A 27,662-nucleotide genomic window follows, 5' to 3' on the forward strand; every position below is an offset into this window, starting at 1 on the left:
TACAGTAAGGATAGTCTAAAATATGAGTCTTCCCAATCTTAGTCCAGGACCTTTACTGCCACATAGAATGGGCACCATGGTCCACTCGCTGCAAGCCAACTCACTATGGGACAATTCGACGATTCAATTTAATTATTTAAAATAATCTTAAAAAGTTATTTTATTTTTTGTTATTCACATTTCATTTGGTCCCTCCTTTTGAACCCTTTCTTTAATGCTTCTATTCTACCATTTCTTCGACATTAGAATTGGCCCCAGCAAATTGTCCTAGACCCACTGCTGCATCCACTGAGTTTGCTAATTTACAATGCATAATGATCAGTGGTGAAATGTAAAATTTGTTACTACTGGTTCTGTGGGCGTGGCTTGGTGGGGGGGGTAATGTGACTGGGTGGGCATGGCCAACTTTTTTTTTTTTTTTTACTTTTAAAAGCATTTTTTCCTACAACCTCTTCTGCCGAAAAGGTTGTAAAAAACATGGTTTTAAAAGGCTCTGCCGATCAGGCAACTCAGCTGGGATCGTCAGAGGCTTTAAAAAGCATTTTTTTACAACCTCTTCAGCCAAAGAGCTTGTAGAAAAAATGCTTTTAAAAGGTTCTGATGATCCCAGCTGAGCCGCACAATCATCAGAGGCTTTTTTTTTTTTACTTTTAAAAGCATTTTTTCTTCTGCCGAACACTCTGCTCCATTCAGTTGCCCCGACTCCACCCGGCAAGGGATTATGGAGTTGTTAATTGAGGTTGTATAGTGAAAAGTCACTAAGTGAAATCATGAGTGTGTCTATGATCTTACTTCAGCTTTACAGGCCTGGGAAGGTCGTAAATATAAGGAGTGATCACAATGTTACTTTTTCCTCACGAAATGTTCCTAATTAACTCAGTTGCTAAATGATTACCTGTATACCTGTATGTATTACCTGTATGCTCAAGAGCAGAAGACTGTCTTGGGTTCTGGAATGGCCAACTGAAATTCTTCAGATGACAGGCAAAAGAAGTTTTTTTAAAAAAAAAAGTCTAAAAGAACAAAGTTTGTTTTTTCATTTATTTGGCACACAAAAAGAACACAGAGGATTCACAAAATGCTCCCAGGGTCTTGACAGACCAATGAATGAATAATTCAGCCTTCTCATATTCAGTCAGAACCCTCCTCCCAAATTATTTCCTTTATTTCACTTTACTTCCTTTCCTTTCCTTTCTCTTTTGTGATGGACACAATAACCTAGATCTAAAGAAATAAAAGTAACATTAAAAGGGGATTTGATACAACCAGGGCTTAGCTTTGATTTAAGAGGGAGGTTTCTTCCAGTTGGCTTTACTTCCTTTCTTCTCTCTCTCTCTCTCCCTCCCCCCTCTCTCCTTCTCCCTCTCCCTCTTCTTTCCTCTCTACCCCCTCTCTCTCCTTCTCCCTCCTCCTCTCTCTCTCTCCCTCCTTCTCCCTCCTCTCTCCCCCTCTCTCTCCTTCTCCCTCTCCCTCCTCTCTCCCATTCTCTCCTTCTCCCTCTTCTCCCCTCTACCCCTCTCTCTCTCCTTCTCCCTCTCCCTCCTCTCTCCCATTCTCTCCTTCTCCCTCTTCCCCCCTCTACCCCTCTCTCTCTCCTTCTCCCTCTCCCTCCTTCTCTCTCTTCCCCCCTCTCCCTCTCCCCCCTCTATCTATCTATCTATCTATCTATCTATCTATCTATCTATCTATCTATCTATCTATCTATCTACCTACCTACCTACCTACCTACCTACCTACCTACATACCTACCTACATACCTACCTATCATCTATCGATCTCTATCTCTGGCTAAAATCCTAACCAACACTTTAAAAGTTTGGCAACGTTTCAACAAGCTCTCTACCTTGTCATCTTCTGGCCTTTACTATCAATTTAGAAGTTGGGGGTCCTGCTTCATTATCCTAGCTGCAGCCTGACTGCATGTTAACGGCCCAGCTTTCTCTGGTTCCCTGTTACTAACTGTCAACTGCAAAGAGGTAAGAATTCTAGTAGGTATTACAGCACCACTGGTTGCCTGTTGAGATCTCAGCATATTTTCTGATTTGGTTTTTTCTCTCTCCCTATTGCTAGCTATCATCTGCAAAGAGGAAAGGATCACCACTGGTTGCCTGTTGGGATCTCTGCCTATCCTCTGATGTTAAAACTCGAGTTTCCCTCAGTGCAGGGATTTTAAGCATTTTAACTAACAGACTTTTAAATGAAGCGGGAAAACACCCGAGATTTTAACTTTTTACATACACACACCCACGAAAACTTATATATATATATATATATATATATATATATATATATATATATATATATATATATATATATATCCCCCCCTCCCTCCCTCCCTCTCCCTCCCCCTAAGTTAAGTGTCACTTTGATATCTGGGAGGCTCAGTGAGTAAACAAATAAAAAATTCATTAGCAATAGGCAGCTTGAGGAAGATCAAAGGTTTTCCAATGTGAAAAATCACATTTCCAAGACTGAGATGGAAACCAGGGGGTTATTAGTGCAGTGTGGATCTGAGTAGATAAAAGAAAGCATCATCCCCCTGCAATTTTGCTGGAATTTACTAATATTTCAATCGCCATTGCCTTGGTATCACTTTCAAAGTGTCCAGCTGCCCCAGAGGCTGTTAAGGACTCCAAAACGGGAAAATTTGAACTTTCTGGGTCTAGTTCAGCTGGGTAGCATACTCCGATGACAGCTGTCTGCCAGGTTCCAAAGAGCAGTTTCTGTTCATCATCACTTTATTCTCAGGGGTCTTTTAAGTCTTTTGGAACTGCCTTGCAGGGTGCTTTTGAGCTAACTTAGTTGTGGTGAGTTGCAGTTGGGTATTGTTGTCAGTTATGGGTATCTACACATCACTTTGTAGTCTCTCTGAGTGGGAAAGAAATGAACTCCATAGAATTCTTTCCTGATGTCTTTTTATAGAGTATCGACCATACTATATAGTACTATAATATATAGGTTAGTATCAATCTTGTTAACCCTCAAGACTTCCCCCCCCACTATGTATTCTAAATGGTCCGTAATATCTATACCCATATCATCTATATCTGTCTGTCGATCTATCTATCTATCTATCTATCTATCTATCTATCTACCTACCTACCTACCTACCTACCTACCTACCTACCTACCTACCTATCATCTATCTATCTATCTCTGTCTCTTATCTCTTATCTCTCTTGTCTCTCTTGTCTGTCTGTCTATATCTACCTATCCATCTACCTATATCTCTCTCTCTTATCTTTATCTGTCTGTCTGTATATCTATCCATCTATCTCTCTTATCTCTCATCTGTCTATCTATCTATCTATCTATCTATCTATCTATCTCTATCATCTCTATCTCTTATCTCTCTTATCTGTCTGTCTGTATATCTATCTATCCATCCATCTATCGATCAATCTATCGATATATCTCTCTCTTATCTGTCTGTCTGTCTTATATCTATCTCTCTATCTCTCTTATCTCTCGTCTGTCTATCTATCTATCTATCTCATCTCTATCCATCCATCCATCCATCCATCCATCCATCTATCTATCTATCTATCTATCTATCTATCTATCTATCATCTATGTATCATATCTATCTATCTATCTATCTATCTATCTATCTATCTATCTATCTATCTATCCCCCACACACAAACATATATTAATCACAGACCATTTAGAATACATAAAAAAAGAGTGTGTATGTATATATATATATATATATATATATATATATATATATATATATATATATATATATATATATATATTTATTTATTTTGAGAACGGGCATCAGAATTTCATTTTATAATGTGTGCCAGTGTGTTTGCAGAACAAAGTGATAATAAAGGTTCTTTTATCTATTTTTTGAATTTAAGGGAAACTGCCCATTGATGGAGAAATGACAGTTGTACACTCATCTCTTGAACATCCGGACAGGGACCTTGCCTGAAGACGTAGGGCGACAGCCAAGCTGAGATCTCAGGACAGCAATGTCAGGTCTGTCAACAACCAAACATTCTCCTTTCAAGGTCACGAAATGTGGGGCAGACCGTCCACTCAAACAAGGGAAGGGTGAGAAGCGGCAGCAATGGCTTTAAACCACAGTTAGGTACAGGAAGGAAACTTCCTGGATGCTGACAGAAAGCAATCCACTTTTCAAGCTGGCTTCTTTCTCATTTGCAATAAAGAACCTAACTCTCTAACTCTGCTGTGTTTGTGTCGGAGACACTTCTGCCAAGGCTTGAATCTAGCAGCCAAGATGAGCTGTGTGCGAAGTTGGAGGGAAATGGAGATTTACTGCTGAGTCCTGGGCTGGCAACCCTAACAGCGGAAAAATGTTCTCGCTCGTGAACCACTTTGAATTGGTGGTAATGAAACACAAGGTAATGTGAGGACCGTCCAAATTGAAAAGGTGCAATGCAGGATAAAATGGAGCCTCCGCAGCTGTGCGGGGCCTAATGAATATTTTAAGGAAATTAATCAATAGAAGTTCTGTATTAAAAATAACCTATTAGCAGGCACCTGCTGAAGACGGTTTTTCCCGCTAACCAATTGCGTGTCAATTTCTAAAATCCCATTCTTTCCCATTCATTTTTAATAAATACATTTAGACTTTAGCTCCTTTAGCATGTCCGTTTATTACTGTTTTGGTTTTTTTTTAATTTGATTGTAAATCGTGTTGAGATATTTTATGGGAGAGGATATATAAAAGTTTTAAATAACTAAATAAACAATGAACAATAAGGCTGAGTTTCTGACAACTCCCCTTTGGATTAGGAACAGGAAAGAAATCTATGTAATTATCATTGTAATAGAAATGGATACAATTTCTTTCCTCCCAAGCTTTACCCTATACAACGTGCCCCTTGTCTCCTCGATGTCAATACAGGTAGGTCCTCGAGTTATGACTACGATGGAGCCCAATGTTTTTGCTGCTAAGTGAGACACTTGTTCAGTGAGTTTGGCCCTGTTGTACGACCAGTCTTGCCATGGTTGTTAAGCGAATCACTGCAATTGTTAAGTGAGTAACGAGGTTGTTAAGTGAACCAGGCTTCCCCATTGACTGTGCTTGTCAGAAGGTCACAAAAGAGGATCACGTGACAACCCCCCCCCTCGGGATACTGCGACCGTCATAAATCTGAGTCAGTTGCCAGTGTCCAAATTTTGATCACGTGACTGTGATCAACGGTCGTAAGTGTGAAAAATGGTCTTAAGTCCCTTTTTTCAGTGCCGTTGTAGCTTTCAATCTAGTGAAGAGAAGGACCAGGGGAGACATGATAGCAGTCTTCCAATATTTGAAGGGCTGCCACAGAGAGGAGGGGGTCAACCTATTTTCCAAAGCATCCGAAGGCCAGACAAGAAATCATAGATGGAAACTGAACAAGGAGAGATTCAACCTGGACATAAGGAGGAATTTTCTGACAGTGAAAACAATCAACCGATGGAACAGAAGTTGCCTTCAGAAGTTGTGGGAGCTTCATCCCTGGAGGCTTTCAAGAAGAGACTGGACTGCCCTCTGTCAGAAATGGTGTAGGGTCTCCTGCTTGGGTGGGGGGTTGGAGTAAATGACCTTCAGGGTTCCTTCCAACTCTGTTAATCTGTATCTGTATCTAATCTGTATCGAAATGGTCACTAAATGAGCTGTTGTAAATTGAGGACTACCTGTAATAAGACTCTGAGTATAACTTGGGATAACTCACTGCTTGCTCTCCTTGGGGGTAATGGCAACAGGCCCTTTGAGTTCCAGCTATTTGTGATATTCATTCCTTTCCATTCTTTGTGAAAAGATGGTGAATATAAGATAATATAAATCTTTAGCCCACAAAGTAAATATTTTTTTAAAAAAAAGATTAGAAAGAACACAACTCCGGACACACATTTTATTTACACCATTTCAGACTAAGCTTTTATTTTTAATATTACAAACCATTTGTTTTTCCTTTATTCACAAATCACTGTAGTGATATAAACACTAATTTCTAAAGACAGATATACACACTTGTCGGGTTTAAAGATCTGTAGTTGTTTTGAAGTCACAATATTCTACATATGGTATTAATCAGTTATTTTTAAAATCAGTATTCATATAATCAGTAATAATTTATATAACCAGAAAAAAAATTAACATTCCCTATATCAGACATACATTTGAATAAAATGAATGATTGGAGTGTTCTAAGTTTTTTTTTTTAAATTATTATTTTTATTTCCACAAAAATATTTTCCAACAGTGTGTGGCGACCTCATTTGTGTGCAAGAATAAACATCGGATTTACTTTATTTTTATTTTATTTTTTAAACGAAGGGTTGCACCAAATGAAACAGCCACTGTATTCAAACAAAAATGACACATTGACTTATCACTTAAACATCAGGAGGATTTTATGTGTTGAAAACTGAATTTCTGTAAGAAAATAAATATTTATTTCACAGTCATTTTTTGTTTTTGTTTTCTTTTTTTAAAAAAAAGGTGTTTCCGAGTGCATACAGACGTGCATTTTTTTTATTTTTATTTTCAAGCAATTGAATCACAATGGAATTATCCCCACTGCATTGTCCAGGATTGGAATAACAAATCCCCAACGTCTGGTAATCTGAGAATCTCTCTCTCTCTCTTTCTCTCTCTTTCTCTCTCTCTCTCTTTTTAAAATTAAAGAAAGCAGCTCTACAGGTTTGTAGCAGAAGTGCACAGCACTATTGGCTGGGAGATGTGAAATCACAAATTCTCCTACCCTGTATTATTATAGAGATTTCTAATGAAAAGAAGAAAAGAAAAGAACAAATGGACAAACTTTTGCTGCGTCGAAAAGGAGAAGGATGGAGAGAGGATCGTTCGGTATTCAAAGAGTTAGCTAAATAAATCTGGCTAAAGGCATTGTTGCAAAATTGGAAGAAAGCTGTCTCGCATCAGTGGAGACGAGGAAGCAAGAGTCCAGTTGAAAGGTACGTCTGTATGCACCCTCGGTTTCTGAACTCAGAAACTTTAATATCCTGTGCTAGATTTTCCCACGGTGTTTAAAAGTTCACGTGACAAAATGGCCCTTTCGATCCTAAACATTCATATTTCCTTCACTGAATGCCATGAAGGTGAAAGGAGAGCGTAGGGAAAAAAAAACACACCAACAACCTACATTTCTCTCTAAGAACTCAAGAGAAACTGAGAAAGAACATGGCGCTTCTCCATGACGCGCCCTAAAATTTTGCCCTTGTGGTTGGAGAAATTACATCAGAAGGGATAACTGAAGGAAATTCCCCCCAACGCAACCCTCCAATAATTCCTAATTTGCTGTCTCACAGCAAGGTTAGGATCAGTTCACAGAAGTCTCTCACAAACAGTATAGAAAGGGGTCTCTACAAATCAACAAAGCTACGTCTGAAGGGACGTCAACTATGCGTGTGAATTTGGATAGTTGGATCATTCTCTTCCTATAACTGAATACCATGTTTCCCCGAAAATAAGACCTGGTCTTATATTATTTTTTGTTCCAAAAGACACATTAGGGCTTATTTTCTGGTTAGGTCTTATTTTGGGGGGAAATACGGTACCTAAATGCACCCATCTCTCCAATCTTAATTGGAGGTTATTTTGGGGGGAGGGGGTAGGGTTTATATTATGAGCATCCTGAAAAATCATGCTAGGACTTATTTTCCGGTTGGGTCTTATTTTCAGGGAAACAGGGTATTTGATTTGAACGATTTTTGATTTACTGGGACAGGGAAAGAATCTGAGATCGTAGCTGTGGAGAAGAAGGATGTGGAGAACACTTGGGTTTCTGATTGATGCCTGAATTTCCAAAATCTATCATCTCAGGAATAAAACACGGCCAGTTAAAAGTCCTCATCCTATCTTTGCTGAAGATAATAGATAACTATCTTCAACAAAACTGTAGCGATACAGTTGTTCTGCTTTTAATGTCTTGAAAAGAAAATCAATCAAACAAACAAACAATGATTCTTTAGTAGCCAATGTTTTTCATCATTAAATGGGGGTTTATTTATTTATTTATTTATTGGTTCGATTTATATGCCGCCCTTCTCCGGAGACTCAGGGCAGCTTACAATGCATTAAGCAATAGCCTTCATACTTTTGTATATACCTGCTTAGTAGGATTCTGTGTGGTTCCCCCCCCTCTCTCTTTTTTTTTTCACTAGCTCTCCTTTGCTGCACTCAATCCTGAACTGAGTCAAAACCTGATACAAATGTTCCAGAAACCTGGTTTTCAAATCTGGTGAAACTTTATAGATGGTTATCTTTCAACCGATCATAATTGCATGCACGTTTTAACGATGGCAAAGAGGAAAAAAGCCTGATCACAAACACTTCTTAAAACAGCAGAATTGCTTATAGCAAGTTGGCAAGTTCACAGCAGTGAATTAATCATTGTTAACTGAAGCCCCCCCCCTTTTTTTTTTATTCTACATGGCACACATGAGTATATAACTATCTTCAACAAAACTGTAGCGGTACGGTTGTTTTACTTTGAATGTCTTTAAAATACAAACAAAAAACAAAAAAACAGAAACAAAACCCAAGAAACCCTGACAAACACTCCAACTAAGGATAATAGGTAATAACATATGCACGGACAAACTGCATTTTTTTTTCCCCCAGCGGTATCCGAGTCTGCGTTTTTGGGCATTGCGTCTTGCAAAAAATTGCAGAAACAAGTTGGAAAAACGCATTAGGATGGGCATCAGTGAAGAGGACCTAATACAGGGGTGTCAAACTCAATTTCATTGAGGGCTGCATCAGGGTTGTGTTTGATCTCGGAGTGGGGGGGCAGAGGGGGCATGGGGGGGCAGAGGGGGCACATCACCCTTCGGTGGCCCGAGCACTCTGCCAGCAAAAATGGGCTCCCGAACTCCATTTTTCGGCTGCGACAGCCTCCTGCAACTCACTGCCAGAGAAAACGGAGCTTGGGAGGGCCACAGGCAGCCCTCGTGAGCTCCGTTTTCGCTGGCAGAGACACCGGGGGGGGGTGATCCTTCGCTGTTTTCAGGGCAGCCCCGCGGGCCAGATCTAAACACCCTGTGGGCCGAATTCAGCCCCTGGGCCTTGAGTTTGACTCTCCTGACCTAATACATTCTACATGGACCTAATAATCATTGACTTTGAAATCAGGAGCAGAATTGGGCCCTTTGAAGAATTGCAGTTTGTTTACAATGATGCAACGTTTGTTCAAAAAAAAAAAAAAAAAAAACAACGGATGAGACGAGCATGATTATCAATACTCATTGACTGCAGAATTTGTAAATGTGTCTATAAATCTGGACTAGAAGTAGGATGTAAAAATGGAGAATGGGTGAGCGTGTGTATATGTATGTGTGTGTGCGTTTTTTTTTTCTCTCTCTCTAACTAAGAATAATCTACTGGGTTTAAAATCTAAAACATCGTCAATGTGTAAATTTCTCAAACTGAATAATTCTACTTCACAGATGTAAATTTTATACACTTCTCTCTTTTTTTTGTATTTTTTAAAACCGGTACAAAGAATTTAACTTTTTTATTACTTTCTTTTTTGTTTTTGTTTTGTTGGTTTTTTTTGGAAAAAACAAAAAAAAAATAGAAACAGTGCTTTATCACCTCTTTTTTTTATTATTTTTATTTTTAATTCTCCCGTAATATAAAAGTTCTGCAATGATATCAATAATTTATTATACTGGAAGAAATATAAAAAAGAATGCTTGTTTATGGTTTAACGAGCAGGTAACTCTCCTTATTTACTTAATTTTATGTTTTAATTTTTTTATATATTTATATATATATATATATATATATATATATTAGGTTTTTTATTTATTTATTTTTTTTGTGTGTGTTTTTTTGTTCTTTTTGCCTAAACAGCTAGTTACGATTGGAGCTAAATGCTGCCTGATGGAATGCATTAAAAGCTTGCCCTTCCATAGCTTTTAATAAGACATTATGTACAGATGTCAGTTCAAGCACCCTTCTTATAACTTTCCCCCCTCCCTCCCCCACCCCAACTCAGAATTAACAACATAACCTTTGGCTTTGAAGAAATAGTGAATAATTTAAGACAGCTGATATAGAATTATAAGGTGCCTTTGGGGGGTCCCCTTTTTTATAGTTAATTAGGTGGAGCCCCATTTCCACCTTCTTGGTGTTCCTCTCTTTCTTTCTTTCTTTCTTTCTTTCTTTCTTTCTTTCTTTCTTTCTTTCTTTCTTTCTTTTTTTCTTTCTTTCTCACTCTCTCTCTCTTTCTCTCTCTCTCCCCCCACACACCCCTTTTGAAAATAAAAATAAATGTCTTATGCAGGAAAAAAAATAAATAAATCATGATATCACATACACTCTTACAAAACAAGTGAGGAATCCCAACAGCGTAATATTCAGCATATATAATTCATTTACATGATATAGAACTTTTGATGGTGCCCCGCCCCTCCCCGGACAAATTCATTTCTAGCAGCTTTCTAGTTCAACCACAATGAAAATCATAATAGTAATAATATTAATTAATACTTAATTAATCAATCAATCAATAATAATAATAATAATAAATACCTTCTACAGCCAGCAAACTATGTAACTTCCGGAAATTAAAAGACCCACAATATTAAAATACACAGAACAAAATATCTGAGGTATAAGATAAAAAATGTAAATATTTTTTTTCTCCTCGTTTTTTTTTTAATGTACTTGTTTTATTTTGTTTTACTTATTTATCTGTTTGTAATTTTTTTTTCTTTTTTAGAGTTGCTAAAATGATGCATTACTGCATGTATTGCCATCCCCAGGCCTCGGAAAGCTTTCATTTGGGTCCCCCATTTGGGGAGGAATTATGGTTTTTTTGTTTGTTTGTTTATTTTTTGTCATTTAGTATGGAGCAAAACGGCTGTATCCCCCTCGGTATATACTAGCCTGCAATGAAGAAAGAACGAGACCGACATCGTCAGCATGGCTTCTGTTCTTGGCATCACTCAGGGGTGTAAAAGCATTCTGAAACAAAGCAATTTGAGGGGTGGGTGTTTTGACTTCCACTTTTTTGCCATCACCAGATCTGCAATTTTTAAATTTTTATATTTTTATATATATATATATATTTTGCTACCTTCTGGGGATTTGGCTCCAACTCTTGGCCACGTGCCATTTTCAAACCGCGCTACAGGTAGTCCTCAATTTACAACCGTTCGAAGTTATAATGGCACTGAAAAAGATGACAGTTTTTTCACACTTAGAACCGTGATCAGCGTCTTCACGAGGTCGCGTGATCAAAATTCAAGATGCTTGGTTCATGTTTAGGACGGACACCGTGTTCCGGGGTTGTGGGATTCCCCTTTTATTGTGTGACCTTCTGACAAGCAAAATCAAGCGGGGAAGCCAGATTCCCTTAACAACCGTGTTACCAACCGAACAATTGAGGTGATTCACTTAGCAACAGTGGCTAAGGTCGCGAAATGGGGCAAAACTCACTGAACGATTGTTCCGCTTAGCAACAGAAATGTTGGTTCGGATGTAAATTGAGGACTACCTGTATCCAAATTGTGTCAGCGGTGGGTCTCCCGATGAATCATCATCAGCCCAAACAAGGATTCATGACCTGATTAACTAATGGACTGACGCTGATTCATCAAATGGATTCCATTCATTTTGTGTCTCAAATGGTCCAAACTCCACCCTTGATGCTATTTTTTTTTTAATGTAGAAATCTGCAGAATTCATTCTTCATTAACAAGCAAGGATACCAATAGCAACTACACAACGACAGTGGGACCATCTCTTGGTGACAGGAAGGTTTAGGACAGAGCAGGTGAGATCTCAGCAGAGGGATATGGCACTTAGGGTCATTGGCGAGTGTTTAGTTCAACGTTTCTCAACCGTGGCAACTTGAAGGCCCATGAACTTCAACTCCCAGAATTCCCCAGCCAGCTATGGAATTCTGGGAGTTAAATCCACACGGCTTAAAATCACCCAAGGTGATTTAGCTGGTGAACCTTTGTTCTCATTCATTAGAAAGTCAAAATCCCATCTCCTATTTTTTACAGGCCTTTGTAAAACCCACAAAGGGAAAATGCATTCACGTGTGTGTGTGTGGGGGGGGGGGGTTTCCTCATGGACTGTTCTACTGACAACATTTTTTGGGGAATAGAGAAGTCAATCTCTTCATAAATCTGTTGATCAAGTTTTGTTTTAATAATCCAACACTGATGGCATTAACAAGAAAAATCAAATGGACCTATAAATAATATTTCTTTATTTTTATTTATGTAAACACTTGTATTCTGCCTTCCGAGTCTGTCCTACCATCTTTCACTTCTTGCGCCCAACGCACGTTGATACATTCATTTTTCTTTCTCTGGTGGCACCATTAAAATGCCCTTCATCCGTAATTAACATTTTACGGGTACTGTTGAGTCTTTTTTTTATTTTATTTTTTTCGGCTGAAAAGTGCTGTGCAAAATTCAAATAAATGTCCCATTGGCCTGGCCATTGTTGTAATATTTCAGTTGGCGCAGATCAGCTCATTTCTCTTAGAAATGCAAACTGAACAAAATCTGTGAGGATCACTAAATGGGCTGCAGGAAAAAAAAGTGTGAGATTACTTGAGCCGTTAACGCACCAAAAGCTGCTTTTCTATACATGTGCTGCCCTCTGTTACAATCAATCAATGACACAAAACAACAGTTTTCTGGGTATCACTCTTAACTTTGGTCTCGTAGCCTCCCTGACTAAAATGGCTTCCGGCTGAGGGGGTTGAGACTAAAACCTACCAGATGAGGGTTTCCCTCATCTTCAGAAGTCTGATAGGGTGTATCTTGTCGATCTCTCTCTCTCATGTTTATTAATTAAATTTATATCTTGTGTCCCCTGAAGAAGCTCGTGATGGTTTACCTGGGATCATTTCCCCTTATCCCAGCCATTCTGTGAGCTATCTTGGTCTCAAGAGAAGCTCTACCTCACAGATCTTTCACTTATGGGGTTGCTTGGGTCGCATTGAGTGAAGATGCCACATATAAATATATGTTTTGAGCCACATATAAATATATTATAGTTAATCACATAATAACGTCAAAAGTTTATGATACGGTGGGATCGCATTATTAGCTGTTTAAGGCCACATTCGTCCCACAGTTCAAGGGCTGGACGCACTTGGTCTAGGCCAAAGTTAGTCTCCAGATTCTACCTTTGGGGGACAATCAAACAATGTTTGCACAACATTGCTTGGTGGTGGTGGTTTTTTTAAACCATGGTTAGGTCTCTCCCTCATTTTAGGCCAGCATGAAAGCAACCTGAAAAATGGCAAAAACCAGCCAAAAAACAGGCATGTGCACCAGTGGTGGGTTTCAATTTTTTTTACTACCAGTTCTGTGGGCATTGCTTGGTAGGCTTGGCATGGCTTGGTGGGCGTGGCTTGGTGGGTGTGGCAGGGGAAGGATGCTACAAAATCCCCATTTCCTCCTGATCAGCTGGGACTTGGGAGGCAGAGAATAGATGGGGGCGGGGCCAGTTAGAATTTTTACTACCGGTTCTCTGAACTACTCAAAATTTCAGCTACCGGTTCTCCAGAACTGGTCAGAATCTGCTGAAACCCACCTCTGATGTGCGTGCTGGCCAGCTGGTCTTTGGGTTTCCAGCACTCCAGTGCACGCACATGCATGCGCATGCATGCACAGTTTGGGCAATTGGTGCCGAAAAGGTGCCATCACTTGTCTAGGGTCATTCCATGGTTGGGCTCCCCTGGTTAAACGTGGCCTTGAACTAGAGTTTTAACCCAAACTTTGACCTAACCGTTCTGCCTCCATGAAACAGGTACACATTCATAAGGAGTCACTGCCACTCAAACACATGGGTGGGGCCCTCAAAGATTTCCCCAAAGTGATATCAAATTGCAATATGAAATGTGATTCAGATATTGTTCTTTATATATATAGATATATACCGTGTTTCCCCGGAAATAAGACCCTGTCTTATATTTTTTTTAACCCCGAAATAAGTGCTTGGACTTATTTTTGGGGATGTCTTATTATTTTGGGGTGCGTGGAGCAAGATGGAGCTCCTCTTGCCGTCTTACCTGATTTCCAGCTCTGTCTCCCTAACCCTAACCAGAGGAAATGGCAGGGACTGGCAGCACATGCGTTTAAATATTTTCAGGAAGGGCTTATTTTTGGGGAAGGGCATGCGCGTAAAAGCCCGATTGGGCTTATTATCAGGGGATGTCTTATTTTAGGGGAAACATGGTATATTTTCACTCCCATCAAAAGCCAATAAAATGTAAATCATGGTTTATTTTTACCCTGGCCTGACTTCTATTTTGGTGACTGTGCCTCCCCCCACCCCACCCCAACATCCAACTCAAAATGTTCAATTGGAGCATCCGGCCCAGAAAAAAAAATTGTTGTGCTCCAGCTCTGTAGACCACTTAAATCTACAAATGAATCAATAAACAATTCATTTGTTTGTTTGTGATATTCCTATGCTGCTGACTCAGGACCATGGCAAAGCCTGGGGAAAAATTCTTACAGGATCCAATCTGGGTCAGTCACCAGGGCTAGAGGTTTAGTCTTCCAAGCTTTCGGACTTGTGCTGGAGTCCATCCTTAGGGAACTTCTCTCTACTGGAATGTGTGCTTTGGGCTATTCTGTGTGTGGTATTTATATGGTGCCTGCTTTATGTGGCTTTTTAGATATTGATTGGGGTGTTGATGACTGGCTATTAAGTCGCTGGCTGTTGTTTCCTTGTACTGCCAAGCCTTCACCTCCTAAGTACTTGTTAAGCTGGTGGTAAATCAACACTCTTGTTGACCAAAGAGGGCCCCATTTCCCAGCCTTCAATCACTTCCCTGACTGTTTTTATGACTGCTCGTCCAACAATCTTAGTAGCAGTAGACCAAACTTCTAGTCCCAGTGGCCGACCCAGATTGGATTATTCTACATTATCCTGGGACACGTATATTCGCCTTCATTTGTGAGAAATTCTTACACTGTTTGTAGAGGGTGTAGACAAGCTGAGCCATACTTGGTCTCAGAAGTCAACTGGACTTCGCTTCCTGGCATGAGTTGCTGACTTTCGACCTGCCCAACTTGGCTATAGCTTGTTGATTCACCAACCTCACCGACTGTACATTAGTTAGATGATCTTGTACAGATTGCGTATGAATGCAACTGTAGATGCAAGAGCCAGCTTGCAGCATGGATCAAGGATTTACTTGCAGCCCTGCCAACAAGTAAGTCTTGGTTTGTGGCAAAATTACTACTGAAGTTTACTAGCAAGGCAGTTGGATGTTATACTGCAAGGCAGACTGTTTCAGCGTGTCCTGATTTTACATCCATGTATGTACTACATGTGCTTTTATATATGTGAGTGTATGCGTGTTTATGTATGTATACTATACTATATATGTGTGCGTGTGTGTGCTAATACTATATATATACATACATATACAGTGTAATTGGTGCAGAGAATGTATTGTTGCAGGATAGATGGCTAGATGAGTGGATGGATGGATGGATGAAGTGACAGATAGATGTCTTATTCCTACGGGGCAGCTGCTCCCTCTTTAGGCTCATATGAAGGGGGGGGAAGCTGATTTAATGAAGAGCAGTGAGACACAGTGCATGAGAGAGAGGTATGAACTGCTTCGGAATCATTTGTGAACTGTGCATAGTCCTAGGAATAAATGCTTTTGGGTCTACAGTACGTATTGCCCAAGTCTCTTAGGGGCACCTGGGGGCTCAGATTTCTGCCACGGAGCTCCATCAGTAGCTTTAGAGGTATCCCTTTCTCCGTTGGCAAACGGGAAGCCACTTTGCGCACAGAGCTTTGGGTTCAAAAGCTTCACTGTGAACCAAAGAGAGGCCTCCCCATCGCTGGCATCTGCCAGTCAAAATGATGAAAGCAGTGTCCTGGCGCTGGCTACACAGCTGTGAACCTTGGGCCTGATGCTGCTTTGATCATTTGGATGAAAGCAGCTGGAGTTTGAAGGTGCTCATATTTCACATGGTATGTGGTGCTCCTTCTCCTGCATAGAGATGTTCCTTGAACAGAAAAAAAAATAATAAAAAAAAAATGGTGGGATAGGTTAATTATGGAGCTCTGGATTATGTCTGCTGGTCCTCTGAATTTAGTGGCCTTTGGTTGCTTGCTGAACCTTAGGAATACGGTCTTATTTCTGCAAACTTTTCTTGGAACGGGCAGCGCAGGAGGGGCGTTTTTAGAAACTTCCTTTATCCAATAATTTTATAAGACTTTACTACAATGACGCTACCTAAAGCTGTAGCAGAATTGGGATGCATGAAGTCTAAGTGGGCGACAGCTCAGTAATTAGATGCAGAAATGTAAATTGTAAAGAATTAGTAGGTTTTTAAGAAGCGATTGAATAACCGTTGGTCTGAAATGGTACCCTGTTTTCCCCAAAATAAGACATCCCCTGATAATAAGCCCAATTGGGCTTTTGAGCGCATGCCAATAAGGCCAAGCATTTATTTCAGGCTTCAAAAAAATTTAAGACAGGGTTTTATTTTCGGGGAAACACGGAAATAAAGCAGTTTTCTAGTCCAACCTCTTGAGCAGGAGGTTGGACTAGAAAACCTACGAAGTCCCTTCCAACTCTGTTATTCTGGTTTTCTGTGGTGGCGCAGTGGTTAGAATGCAGTACTGCAGGCTACTTCTGCTGACAGTTTGATCCTGACCGGCTCAAGGTTGACTCAGCCTTCCATCCTTTCAAGGTCGGTAAAATGAGGACCCAGATTGTTGGGGAGCAATATGCTGATTCTGTAAACTGCTTAGAGAGGGCTGTAAAAGCATTGTGAAGCGGTATATAAGACTAAGGGCTATTGCTATTGCTATACCAGGCTAAGCTATTCACTACATTTTATAAATGGATGAGATATTTTCAAGAGTAGTCTTCTCTTGAAAACCAGTTTACAGAAATGAATTTATTAAAAAAAAATTTTTTTCTTCCAAAGAGACAAGACCACAAATTGATTGATCAATGGGACCAAATAATTTACTCAAACTCAGTGGGTAAAATGAAAATCTGAGGAAAATATAAGTCAACAGTTATGAATACACACACACACATACACACACTCTGATGTTTAAAAAAACATTTTGCAATTTTGTCTACCGATTGCTAATTTTTTTAAAAAAATCTCAATAAATTGAAAAAGAAAGAGGTCCTTAGCGAATTCATTTTTTTTTAGATTGCTTAACAACTACAACACTCGTTTTTCATCTCCTTGGCTTGCTTGCTCTCAATCGCAACTAATTTTGGGGATAGCAGTCAAAAGATCTGTTTGTTAACAATTCAGAACATTTTAAACATGTTTCTTTTGCCAAAAAGTGGGCTGTTCCTGAGAAGAAAAGATGTTGGAGATGTGGATCACTGGAAGTTTAATTTCTCACAAAGATGTCTATTTCCAAATTAAAGAAAAAGGGGCTTAATAAGAACTTTCCATCACTTTGTGATTCATTTTTTTTTTCATTTCAAGCCTGTTGGAAAAGATGCTTTCCCCATTTTTGTCCTTCCAAATCACTTAAAAGCCAGCCCTCGTTGGGTGACAAGTTTTTTCCCCACAAAACTAATTTAACTGACAAACTGCTATTTGTCAGAAATGGTGTAGGGTCTCCTGCTTTGGCGGGGACCTACAAGGTCCCTTCCAACTCTGTTAATCTGTTAAAACTGCTTACATGGTATTTCAATAGACATGGAGAATAATGAGAATAATGTGAAGGTTTCTCCTTAGACTTTCAAGTCCACCCAATTGTGTGGAGAATTATATGGGATGAAGAAAGCCATAGCTTTACAGAACAGTTAAAATAATTTATTCTGGTTCTACCCTTAAAAGAGGAAATGCCCGCAAGTGTCATCATAGGGATATATCACTATTAAATTGCATTCATGTCAACCAAGAAGGACCTAGATGCTTCTGGGTTGAAAGGATAAGCCAGTGACATCAACATTGCTTGGGGGATGCCCAGTTGGGGCCCCTTTCATGTCCCTGGCAGGAGCTGCAGCTAAGGACAGGAGCTCACCCCTACCTCACAAACAACCTTTGGTGCTTGAACCTTCAACCCATCATCCTAACCACGTGAGCCACCATGCTCCTCTGTTAAATAATCATTAAATAACTAGGCCAGGGGTGTCAAACTCAAGGCCCATGAGCTGGATTTGGCCCACGGGGTGTTTAGATCTGGCCAGCAGGACCGCCCTGGAAACAGCAAAGGACTGGCCCGCCGTGCCTTTGCCAGCAAAAATGGAGCTCGGGAAGGCCATGCGCAGCCCTCCCGGCTCCGTTTTGGCTGGCAGAAGGCTAGCAAAACAAACTAAAAAACAAAACAAAAGGAGAAATGTTTCCCCTTTTGCATTTGAGCATCCAAGAAGGGGCAGGAAAAGAGAACGGGAAAGAGGAAAGACAAAGAAAAAGAAGAGAAGATGGGAAGAGAGCAAGGAAGGAAAAAGAAGGAAAGAGGGGAAGGAAGAAGAAAGGAGAAGGAAGAGCGAAGGAAAAAGAAGAAAAGGGAAGGAAGGAAGGAAGGAAGGAAGGAAGGAAAAAGAAGAAAAGGAAGGAAGGAAGAAGATTATAATGAGAGGGAGGGAGGGTTTGAGGGAAGTCCTGCCTTAGCACTTGGCTACCACAGGTGCCCCCAATATGAGTGATATTGAGCTGGCCACGCCAACCCTGGCCACACCAACCCCGCCCCCCACCCCCCACCCCGAGATCAAACACAACCCTAATATGGCTCTCAATGAAATCGAGTTTGACACCCCTGAACGAGGCATACCCCTCCCTTTAACCAGGTGGTCCCAGAGATCTCCTAACTCCGACCCAAACCCCAGGCCTCTATGCTCCTGCAAGATACCATCCATCAGATCAGGTCAATTATGCGTCATTCCCTTTCAGCCCTACTGTTGTGGCCCGTCAGCGGCCTGTGCAGCTAGTAGCTGATTCAGACAGTAAGGAGGCTGGTGTGGTGCTGCGCCAGCAGCCTGTGCAGCTGACACTCGAGTCAGACAATGAGGAGGCTGGAGAAAATGTGCCAGAGGCGAGGATTCAGCCAGGGCCTTCAGAACTGAAGCAATTTGCAGGGAACAACTTTGTTCACATACCTTCGTGTCTTGTCTTGCTTATCTTATCAGCTTTCTACAAATTGCTTCTGGGCATTCTGCCAACCACAGTAAGCTTTCAGTATTATTCTTTGAATTCTTGGCGGCTGTTAATGCAGTTAATTAACAGCTGTTGTTGTAAAAACAACTGGTTTATTTAGTAAACTAAAGTTTGAACAGACTTTGTGCGTTTTTTGGGATCCGTAGCTGGGGCAGAACACCTACGTTGTTGCGGCTTGCTTACCAATATGGACTATATTATTCTATTTCTTGAATACAAACTGCTGGGACCAAGCTGCCGAGATTGGTCCCATTCTCATTTGCCCAAACCTCTGGCTTTTAGAGAAGGCTGAAAACTCTGCAACCCCAAATCAACAGGATTATTAGGACACTCTAGGCTAAAATGCAGGAGGATTTCATCATTCTAGGAAACCTACCACAGCTCCCGTGTCACTTGTTGTAAAGGCATCATGACCTATTGCAATGTTTCTCAAAGTTGGCAACTTTAAGACATGTGGATTTCATCTCCAAGAATTCTGAGAGTTGAAGTCCAGATGTCTTAAAAGATTGACAGATTAACAGAGTTGGAAGGGACCTTATAGGTCATCTAGTCCAACCCCCCCGCTCAAGCAGGAGACCCTACACCATTTCTGACAAATGGCAGTCCAATCTTTTCTTGAAAGTCTCAAGTGATGAAACTCCCACAACTTCTGAAGGCAACTTCTGTTCCATTGGTTGATTGTTCTCACTGTCTGAAAATTTCTCCTTATTTTGAGGTTAAATCTCTCTTTGGTCAGTTTCCATCCATGATTCCTTGTCTGGCCTTCGGGTGCCTTGGAAAATAGCTTGACCCTCTCCTCTCTGTGGCAGCCCCTCAAATATTGGAAGACTGCTATCCTGGTCCTTCTCTTCTCTTCACTAGACTGGCCATGCCCAGTTCCTGCAACCGTTCTTTGTATGTTTTAGCTTCCAGTCCCCTAATCATCCTGGTTGCTCTTCTCTGCACTCTTTCTAGAGTCTCAACATCTTTTTTGTAGTGTACTGACCAAAACTGGACGCGGTATTCTAGGTGTGGTCTTACTAAGGCTTTACAGAGTAGTATTAACTTACTCACTTTGATAAACACCGGCTATTTTATATTGCTGGTGCTTCTTTTACTTCTGGAGTTTTGACTATTTTTGTAGTGCTGTATTTTTTTTTTTTAAATCCATTTTAATAAGCTGTACACTATCCAGAGAACTGGGCATATTGGTCAGCCTAGAAATGGAATCAATAATATACAATATGCTCAATAACAAGGGAGGCACCTCAGACTAGGATAATTTCCTAGACTTTCACACTTTCAAGGAAGTGCTGTGTTTTGCAGTACAGTGGCCAATGTCACAGAGCATGCTTTCTGTATTTTTTAACTGCAAAGGTTATAACCCAGGGCAACGTAGCTTTTAGTACATCAATATTTATGACATGTCTACTAGTACGGTAAGTTATAATGCAGTTTCGCCCAAAGGTATATTCAGAATGAAAAGAGGGGAAAAAATAAAAGAAAGATAATCCATTTTAAAAGAGTCCAGACTCAACTCAATTGCAATATGTGCTCTGTCTACTGAAACAAACCATTAAAAGCCCAAATCAGGGATAGTTAGATTTGGAGAGAAATAAAGTAATTTCTTAACTACTGCGGAAAGATAACTTAATAAAGATATTATATCCAGTTTTGGTCATCATGATATTAAAAAAAGCGTTGAGACTCTGGAAAGAGTGCAGAGAAGAACAACAAAGATGATTAGGGGGTTGAAGAGTGAAACATATGAAGAATGGTTGCAGGAATTGGGTATGGCCCAGTGGTGGTTTGCCCCCTAGTTTGGACTGGTTTGCAAGAACCGGTAGTAAAACCGGCAGGAGGCCCCGCCCACTGTCCTGGATGTCATCGGTGATCTGCGCATGCATGATCCCGTTGTGAACCGGTAGTAAAGGTAAGTAGAACCCACCCCTGGTATGGCAAGTCTAGCAGAAAAGAAGGACTAGGGGTGACATGATAGCAGCTTTCTAACATTTGAGGGGCTGCCACAGAGAAGAGGGGGTCAATTTATTCTCCAAAGCCCCAGAAGGCAGGACAAGAAACAATGGATGGAAACTAATCAAGGAAAGAACCAACCTAGAAATAAGGTGAAATGTCCTGACAGTAAGAACAATTAATCAATTAATCAAGTTTTTAAAAAGAACACCGCTGGGGGGGGGGGGCGAAAGCCCTACTAAGCAGGTATATACAAAAGTATGAAGGCTATTGCTTAACCCATTGTAAACTGCCCTGAGTCTCCGGAGGAGGGCGGCATATATAAATCGAACCAATAAACAAACAAACAAACAAACAATAAATAAATAAATAAATAAATAAATAAACAATAAAACTTGTAGTTGCTCCATTATTGGAGATTTTAAAGAAGAGACTGGACTGCCATCTGTCAGAAATGGTGTAGGGCAGTGATGGCTACCCTTTTTGCCATCATGTGCCAAAAGCAGGGGGAGCACAGGGGGGTTGCGTGTGTGTGTGCCCACACCCATAATTCTATGAGTGACATCACCACCCTATGCTTCCCTCACTTTTGGCATGTGATGGCACGGTGGGCCCAGTAGGCCCGTTTTTCACCCTCCCCAGGCTCCAGAGCCTTTCTAGGAGCCTGGGGAGGGCGAAAAATGGCCTTCTCCACCTCCCTGGAGGCCCTCCGGAGGCCGGAAATGGCCTGTTTGCCGACTTCCAGTGGGCCCAGAAGGGCCGAAAATCAGCTGGCCAGTGCGCGCATGTGTGCCAGAGCTGAGCTCGTGTGCCCACCGATATGGCTTTGCGTGCCACTTGTGGCACACGTGCCATAGGTTCGCCATCACGGGTGTAGGGTCTCCAGCTTGGGCAGGGGGGTTAGACTAGATGATCTACAAGGTCCCTTCCAACTCTTGTTAATCTGTTAATATATTGCTGATTTGTAAAAGTGGATCTGGCTAGTTGAACAAGCCAAGGTTTAAATGATCCATCTTTTAGAGAAATGCATCAGCACAGCGTTTGATTGACTGCAATTCTCTTTAGTTTTAAGGCTGTGGAGTTAATTCTTCAGTGTTGATAATCCAACTAGAGGTGAGATCACTGAGACTCAGAGTTCAGATGTAGTGAATTAAAAAAAAAAATCTGACATTTGCATGACAGCATCTTTTGACTGCTGAGAATGAGTGAAAGTCCTGATTTGATTTTGCAGAATAAATCGATGTACTTTTTAAACCATGTTAAATTGTCATTGCTATTGTTTTGGGGATGCACTGATTCAAACACTGATTAAATTAAGGCTTTCCCCCAACTTAGGCTATTTATTTATAAGAAAGTATGGCTCATATAAGGGTTATTTTACCCAACCGGGATTTTTCTTTTCATTGAAAATCAATCGTACAACAATAATAAATGGAGCCTTGATGATTAATTAAAGGCACCATTTTAATTTAGACAGGATCTCTATTGGATAGTAAATAAATTGATCCTGATCATATAAGAACATGTTAAAATGAAAATTTATTTGAGGGCAGTATCCAAAAGTCATTTGGGAATACTTTGGGGAAAATATGATGATAGTTTGAGAAGGAACTAGATGTCCTAGTGGACTATCCCTTGAGTATGAGCCAGCAGTGTGCTGCAGCTGTCAAAAAAATTAATACAGTCCCAGGGTTGCATCAACAGAGAGATGGCATCAAAATCTCATGAAGTGGTAGAACTGCTTTATAGTGCTCAGACACTTGGAATAGACTGATAGAGTCTCAAAATTGTGCTTGATAGAACTAAGTTTAAGTTGTTAGACTCTCTCTGAATAGGGCAACTCATTTCCCAAAGTACCCGAAGGCCAGACAAGGAATGATGGATGGAAATTGATCAAGGAGAGATTCAACCTAGAAATAAGGAGACATTTTCTGACAGTGAGAACAATCAACCAATGGAACAGAAGTTGCCTTCAGAAGTTGTGGAGCTTCACCACTGGAAGCTTCCAAGAAGAGACTGGACTGCCATCTGTCAGAAATGGTGTAGGATCTCCTGCTTGGGTGGAGGGTTGGATTAGATGACCTACAAGGTCCATTCCAACTCTGCTCTGCTCTGCTCTGCTCTGCTCTGCTCTGCTCTGCTCTGCTCTGCTCTGCTATTCTCCTCTCCTCTCCTCTCCTCTCCTCTCCTCTCCTCTCCTCTCCTCTCCTCTCCTCTATTCTCCTCTCCTCTACTACTCTACTCTACTCTACTCTACTCTACTCTACTCTACTCTACTCTACTCTACTCTACTCTACTCTACTCTACTCTACTCTATTGGTGTTGTGGGCTTATTTAAGCAGCGATTGGACAAAAAGTTAAAAAAAATTGTTGTACCAAGAATCCCTAGTTTAAAAACTCAAAACAATAAAGTTGCTTTCCATAATATTGGCATACTGAATAGATGAGTAATTATAAATGTATTTTTCAGATTGAAAAATATTTACTTATTAAAATGCCCAAGTACAGTATGTTAGGAGGGTATTTGCCCATATGAGATTTGAATAGCCAGGCACCATGATAAAAGAGGAAAGATTTAATCAAATTCCTTTTTTTTTTTTGAACATATATATGATGCAGCAGAGACCGAGGCATTAGCTCATGTATTGACTGCCTGTCTGGCACAGAACAATATCTTGAATCATGGCTATGACGAATAGTTCAGAAACATATGCATCTCAGAAGAACCTCATAAGAGTTCTTCTGTTTGGCTCTTTCACTTAGTTGTGTCTTTGCTCTCAGCTTGACAACAACTGGGAGAGGGATGGTTGGAATGTCGGGGTGGGAATGGAATGCCAAGACTCCCTCTGCTGACCGTGAGACCCTGCCACCACCTTCAAGGCCATGCCGTAAAAGTGTTTGAACGATCCGGACTGTTCCCATAACAAAAGAAGCGGATGTAACTGAACAACACAATGGACTGAGAGGGATGGCCAAAGGGAAGAAGCAAATTGAAGTATGTGAGCGTTTGTGTGCGAGAAAACCAGAGCTGGTTTCATTTCTTCTGTGCCAATGTAGCATATTCAATAAAGTTATACTTTTGGGAAGCACAAGGTCCCAGGAGTTCCTTTTCTGGATTCTCTAGTTGGACAGCTGACAACGACCACAATTAAGCCCAAAATTTCTGTTGCTAAGCAAGATAGTTGTTAAGAACTATCTCCATTTTATGACCTTTCTTGCCTTAGTTAGTAACAGGAACAGAGTTGAAAGGGACCTTGGAGGTCATCTAGTCCAACTCCCCTGCTCATACAGGAGACCTATATGAGGGATTCGAACTGCTGATTGGAGAGGAGACCTTTAGTATATTATATATCTCCCACCATACTAGCATTAAAGATACTTTACTGAAATCTGTGTAGTTCTCAAATCCTTGATTCCATCTAGTTTCATGGGGCTTGGCACCAGTCTCTTCAATTGTAAAAGAAATTTCTCCTCTCATTTATAGCAAGTTAATTATGGCAAATCATTCAAAAAGATTTGCTACTTGGCTTGAGCCACCTTTTCTGAAACAATAATGCCAATAATCCATCTTCTATGCCTGGAGTTTTGTATCTATTTTGCCTTCCAGTCTTTTCCAAGCTCACTGTTGTAGCCCGTACGCGGTCTGTGTGGCTGGTGGCTGATTCGGACAGTGAGGAGGCTGGTGTGGTGCTGTGCCAGCAGCCTGTGCAACTGGCGCTCGAGTCGGACAGTGAGGAGGCTGGAGAAGATGTGATGCCGGAGGCGAGGATTCAGCCAGGGCCTTCAGAACCTCCAGAAGCTCCCTTAAGCGAAGAGGACGAAGAGGAGGAGCCTCTTCTCGATGCACGGACGCGCATAGCTGCCAAAAGGCAGGAGTGGCTCCTCAGGAGGAGGTCTCCTTGAGAGTAAGGCTTGGGGCTAATTGGCCACTCCCTTAGCTTATTTAAGGAGGAATGCCGACTGAAGCAATTTGCAGGGAACAACTTCATTCACACTCCTTCATGCCTTGATCTTAGTTCTTTGCAAATTGCTTCTGGGCTTTCTGCCAACCATAGTAAAATTAAGATTATTTATTCTTTGGATTCTTGTAGGCTGTTAAGAAAGTTAATTAACAGCCTTTGTTTGGAAAAAAATAACTTATTTAATTTAGTAAACTAAGATTTGTACAGACTTTGTACAGCTGCGTTCTTTGGGGTCCGTAGCTGAGGCAGAACACTCACCCACAATCTCCCATCACAATACTGTGTATGGAAAAAGCTCCTTTTATTTAAGAGTGAATACTTTGCATCTATTGGTTAGCACAAGAGAGTTTAGGAAATGAACCAGTTGCTGCGCCTCCATAAAACCTATGTGATTTTGTGATGTGTGAGTGTGACTTTGTGTCTGCCCAAGATGCAATAATAAATTATATGTAAATTGTGGGAAGTTCATGTATTATGTGGATATATAGTGAGTGAATCGCTGCTGTTGTTAAGTTAGCTACATGGTTGTTAAGTGAGTTAAGTGGGTTGTTAAGTGAGTTGTTAAAGCGATGTGGCTTCTCCGTTGACTTTGCCTGCCAAAAGGTCGCAAAAAGATCATATGACCCTGAGATACTGCAACCGTCATAAATATGAGTCAGTTGCCAAGCATCGAAATTTTGATCACATGATCATGGGGATGCTGCAATGATTGTATGTGTGAAAAAAGGTCACAAGGAATGTTGCAACTTCCAATGATCACTAAACTGTTGTAAGTGGAGAATTACCATATTTTTTGGAGTATAAGATGCACCGGACTATAAGACACAACTACCTTTTTTGGAGAGGAAAACAAGAAAAAGAAATCTGCCTCTGCCTCAAAGCAATTTTGCCTCATTGCAGCAAACAGCAAACAGTCTGCTTTACTTTCATTTTCGTTTTCAGCATAGCTTGATTAGCACAAGGGAAAAAAAAGAATCTGCTCCAGCAATTTACCTCCTTGCAGCAAGCAGCAGAGACTCATGCAAAACAGCTGAGAGCAAAACAGCTGAGAGTCAGGAGGCCGATCCAATCAACTTGTGCTAATTAGGCTATGCTGAAGCTAAAAGGAGCTGTTTCTTCTTGCTGCTTGCTGCAGGGAGGTAAATTGCTGGGAGGCAGAGGCCAAAGGGTGGGTGCTAGTGGGTGGCTGGGGCCACAATCGGTGTATAAGATGCACCTAAATTTTCACCCCCTTTCAGGGAGGAAAAAGATGCGTCTTATACCTCGAAAAATACGGTACCTGTATTTTATGTGTGGTTAGGACTTAGGGATATCACATATAAAATGGCCTTCTTTCTGAAACACAGTGCAAATTTGACTGGGGCAAATTGTAAGGATGATACCACTAGATGGGCTAAGTATTTGTTTTTATACTGGGTTATTTCCTTCACTCTTTTGTATTTTGATTTGGCCTTATAAATACAGGGCGGCTGCTTCTACTACTACTACGGCTATTTAAATAGAAATAAATTTTAAGACAGGAATGCAATGCTTCCAGTTCTAATACTTCTACATCAGGGCCCTAGAAAATTATATGATATATATTTTTGAGTTGAAATGCACACATACACACTCTCTCACACACACAATAAATGTGTGAAGAAAAATGATTGTGTGAAGAAAAATGATTGTGGTTTGAGTCTTTTGGTTTTTTTGAGTCAGAGGGATTCGGTTAATGTCAAGCAAGATTGGTCTCCATTTCTATCCATCGCTGATGCTAGTATTTGCTCCTTTTTACACGTTATTTTAATTTCAAAATGTGGCTTCGCTTTTGACTCCAGGTGGTTTGCTCAGAATGCAAAAAAACAATCAACAGTGTCCAATGCAATTTCCTTGTGTGGGTTTTTTTTTTTTTTTTTTTGATGGGTACATGTTAGCTTTGTACAACTACTGGTTCTTCTGAACCAGGGTATTTCATTTCCCTGAAAGTCAAGAATGGGCTAAACATAGCCTTCCTCTCTTGCCAGGTGACTAATTTTGGATTTATTAACTCTAATCGAGAGGAAATAGCCAGGAAGCGGGCTAACAGCCAGCACCAGCTTGGAAATCTCGTTTTCTGCTTTTGGTAAGAAGCAACGGTGTGACTTGGACCTCAGGGTTGTATAAATTCAATTGGTGTGGGTGGGGGGCGGGGAATGAGGAGCATGGACCTCTCCGCAAACGCCTTCTACTTGTGATGGATTTAATTATCAAAATGACTAATTATTCCATTAAGGTAAGTGCTTGGCTATGTGATACTTGCAAAATTTTATATATATATAAACCCTTTGTGGCCCATTGGGAGACTAAGATAGATCTATTTCGGCCTTATAAGGCCTCGAAATAGATCTGTCTTAGTCTCCCAATGGCCTTATAAGGCCTCGAAATAGATCTATCTTAGTCTCCCAATGGGCAGCCAGAAGAAAAAAAGCCCAGAAACTAGTGAATTGTGATTTCACTGAACTAGGGCTGCATAATATCTTGGTTTATGTAGGTAGAACCTGGCTAAAGAGAAATACACATAAAACCTACAAAACCTACATACATATATATATATACTTACATTGCACTACGTTGCCAAGAAATTAAGACATTGATCAAGTTTACT

The 27,662-nt window shown here is 40.6% G+C and overlaps 1 protein-coding gene and 1 long non-coding RNA gene across 21 annotated transcripts in view; one reads left to right on the forward strand and one right to left on the reverse strand.

Annotated features, from left to right (window-relative positions):
• The window catches only part of LOC117667393 (uncharacterized), a 62,905-nt gene extending 56,477 nt beyond the window's left edge, over nucleotides 1-6,428 (forward strand). Inside the window, exon 4 of the long non-coding RNA XR_015729839.1 lies at nucleotides 3,869-6,428. This is a non-coding gene — a long non-coding RNA (uncharacterized LOC117667393). The remainder of the gene's footprint in view (nucleotides 1-3,868) is intronic.
• RBFOX1 (RNA binding fox-1 homolog 1) overlaps nucleotides 5,871-27,662 on the reverse strand; it is a 2,479,215-nt gene continuing 2,457,423 nt past the window's right edge. For 9 of the 20 annotated variants that reach the window (XM_060692977.2, XM_060692978.2, XM_087878442.1 and 6 more), the window contains one exon: nucleotides 11,169-12,530. In XM_060692977.2, coding sequence (XP_060548960.1) covers nucleotides 12,458-12,530 — 73 coding nt within the window. In that variant the 3' untranslated portion in view covers nucleotides 11,169-12,457. The other 11 variants (XM_087878443.1, XM_060692986.2, XM_060692981.2 and 8 more) reach the window with 4 other exon arrangements.

This window comes from Pantherophis guttatus, chromosome 14 (assembly GCF_059756535.1).
Source record: "Pantherophis guttatus breed Tessera chromosome 14, ASM5975653v1, whole genome shotgun sequence".
Lineage (NCBI taxonomy): Eukaryota > Metazoa > Chordata > Lepidosauria > Squamata > Colubridae > Pantherophis > Pantherophis guttatus.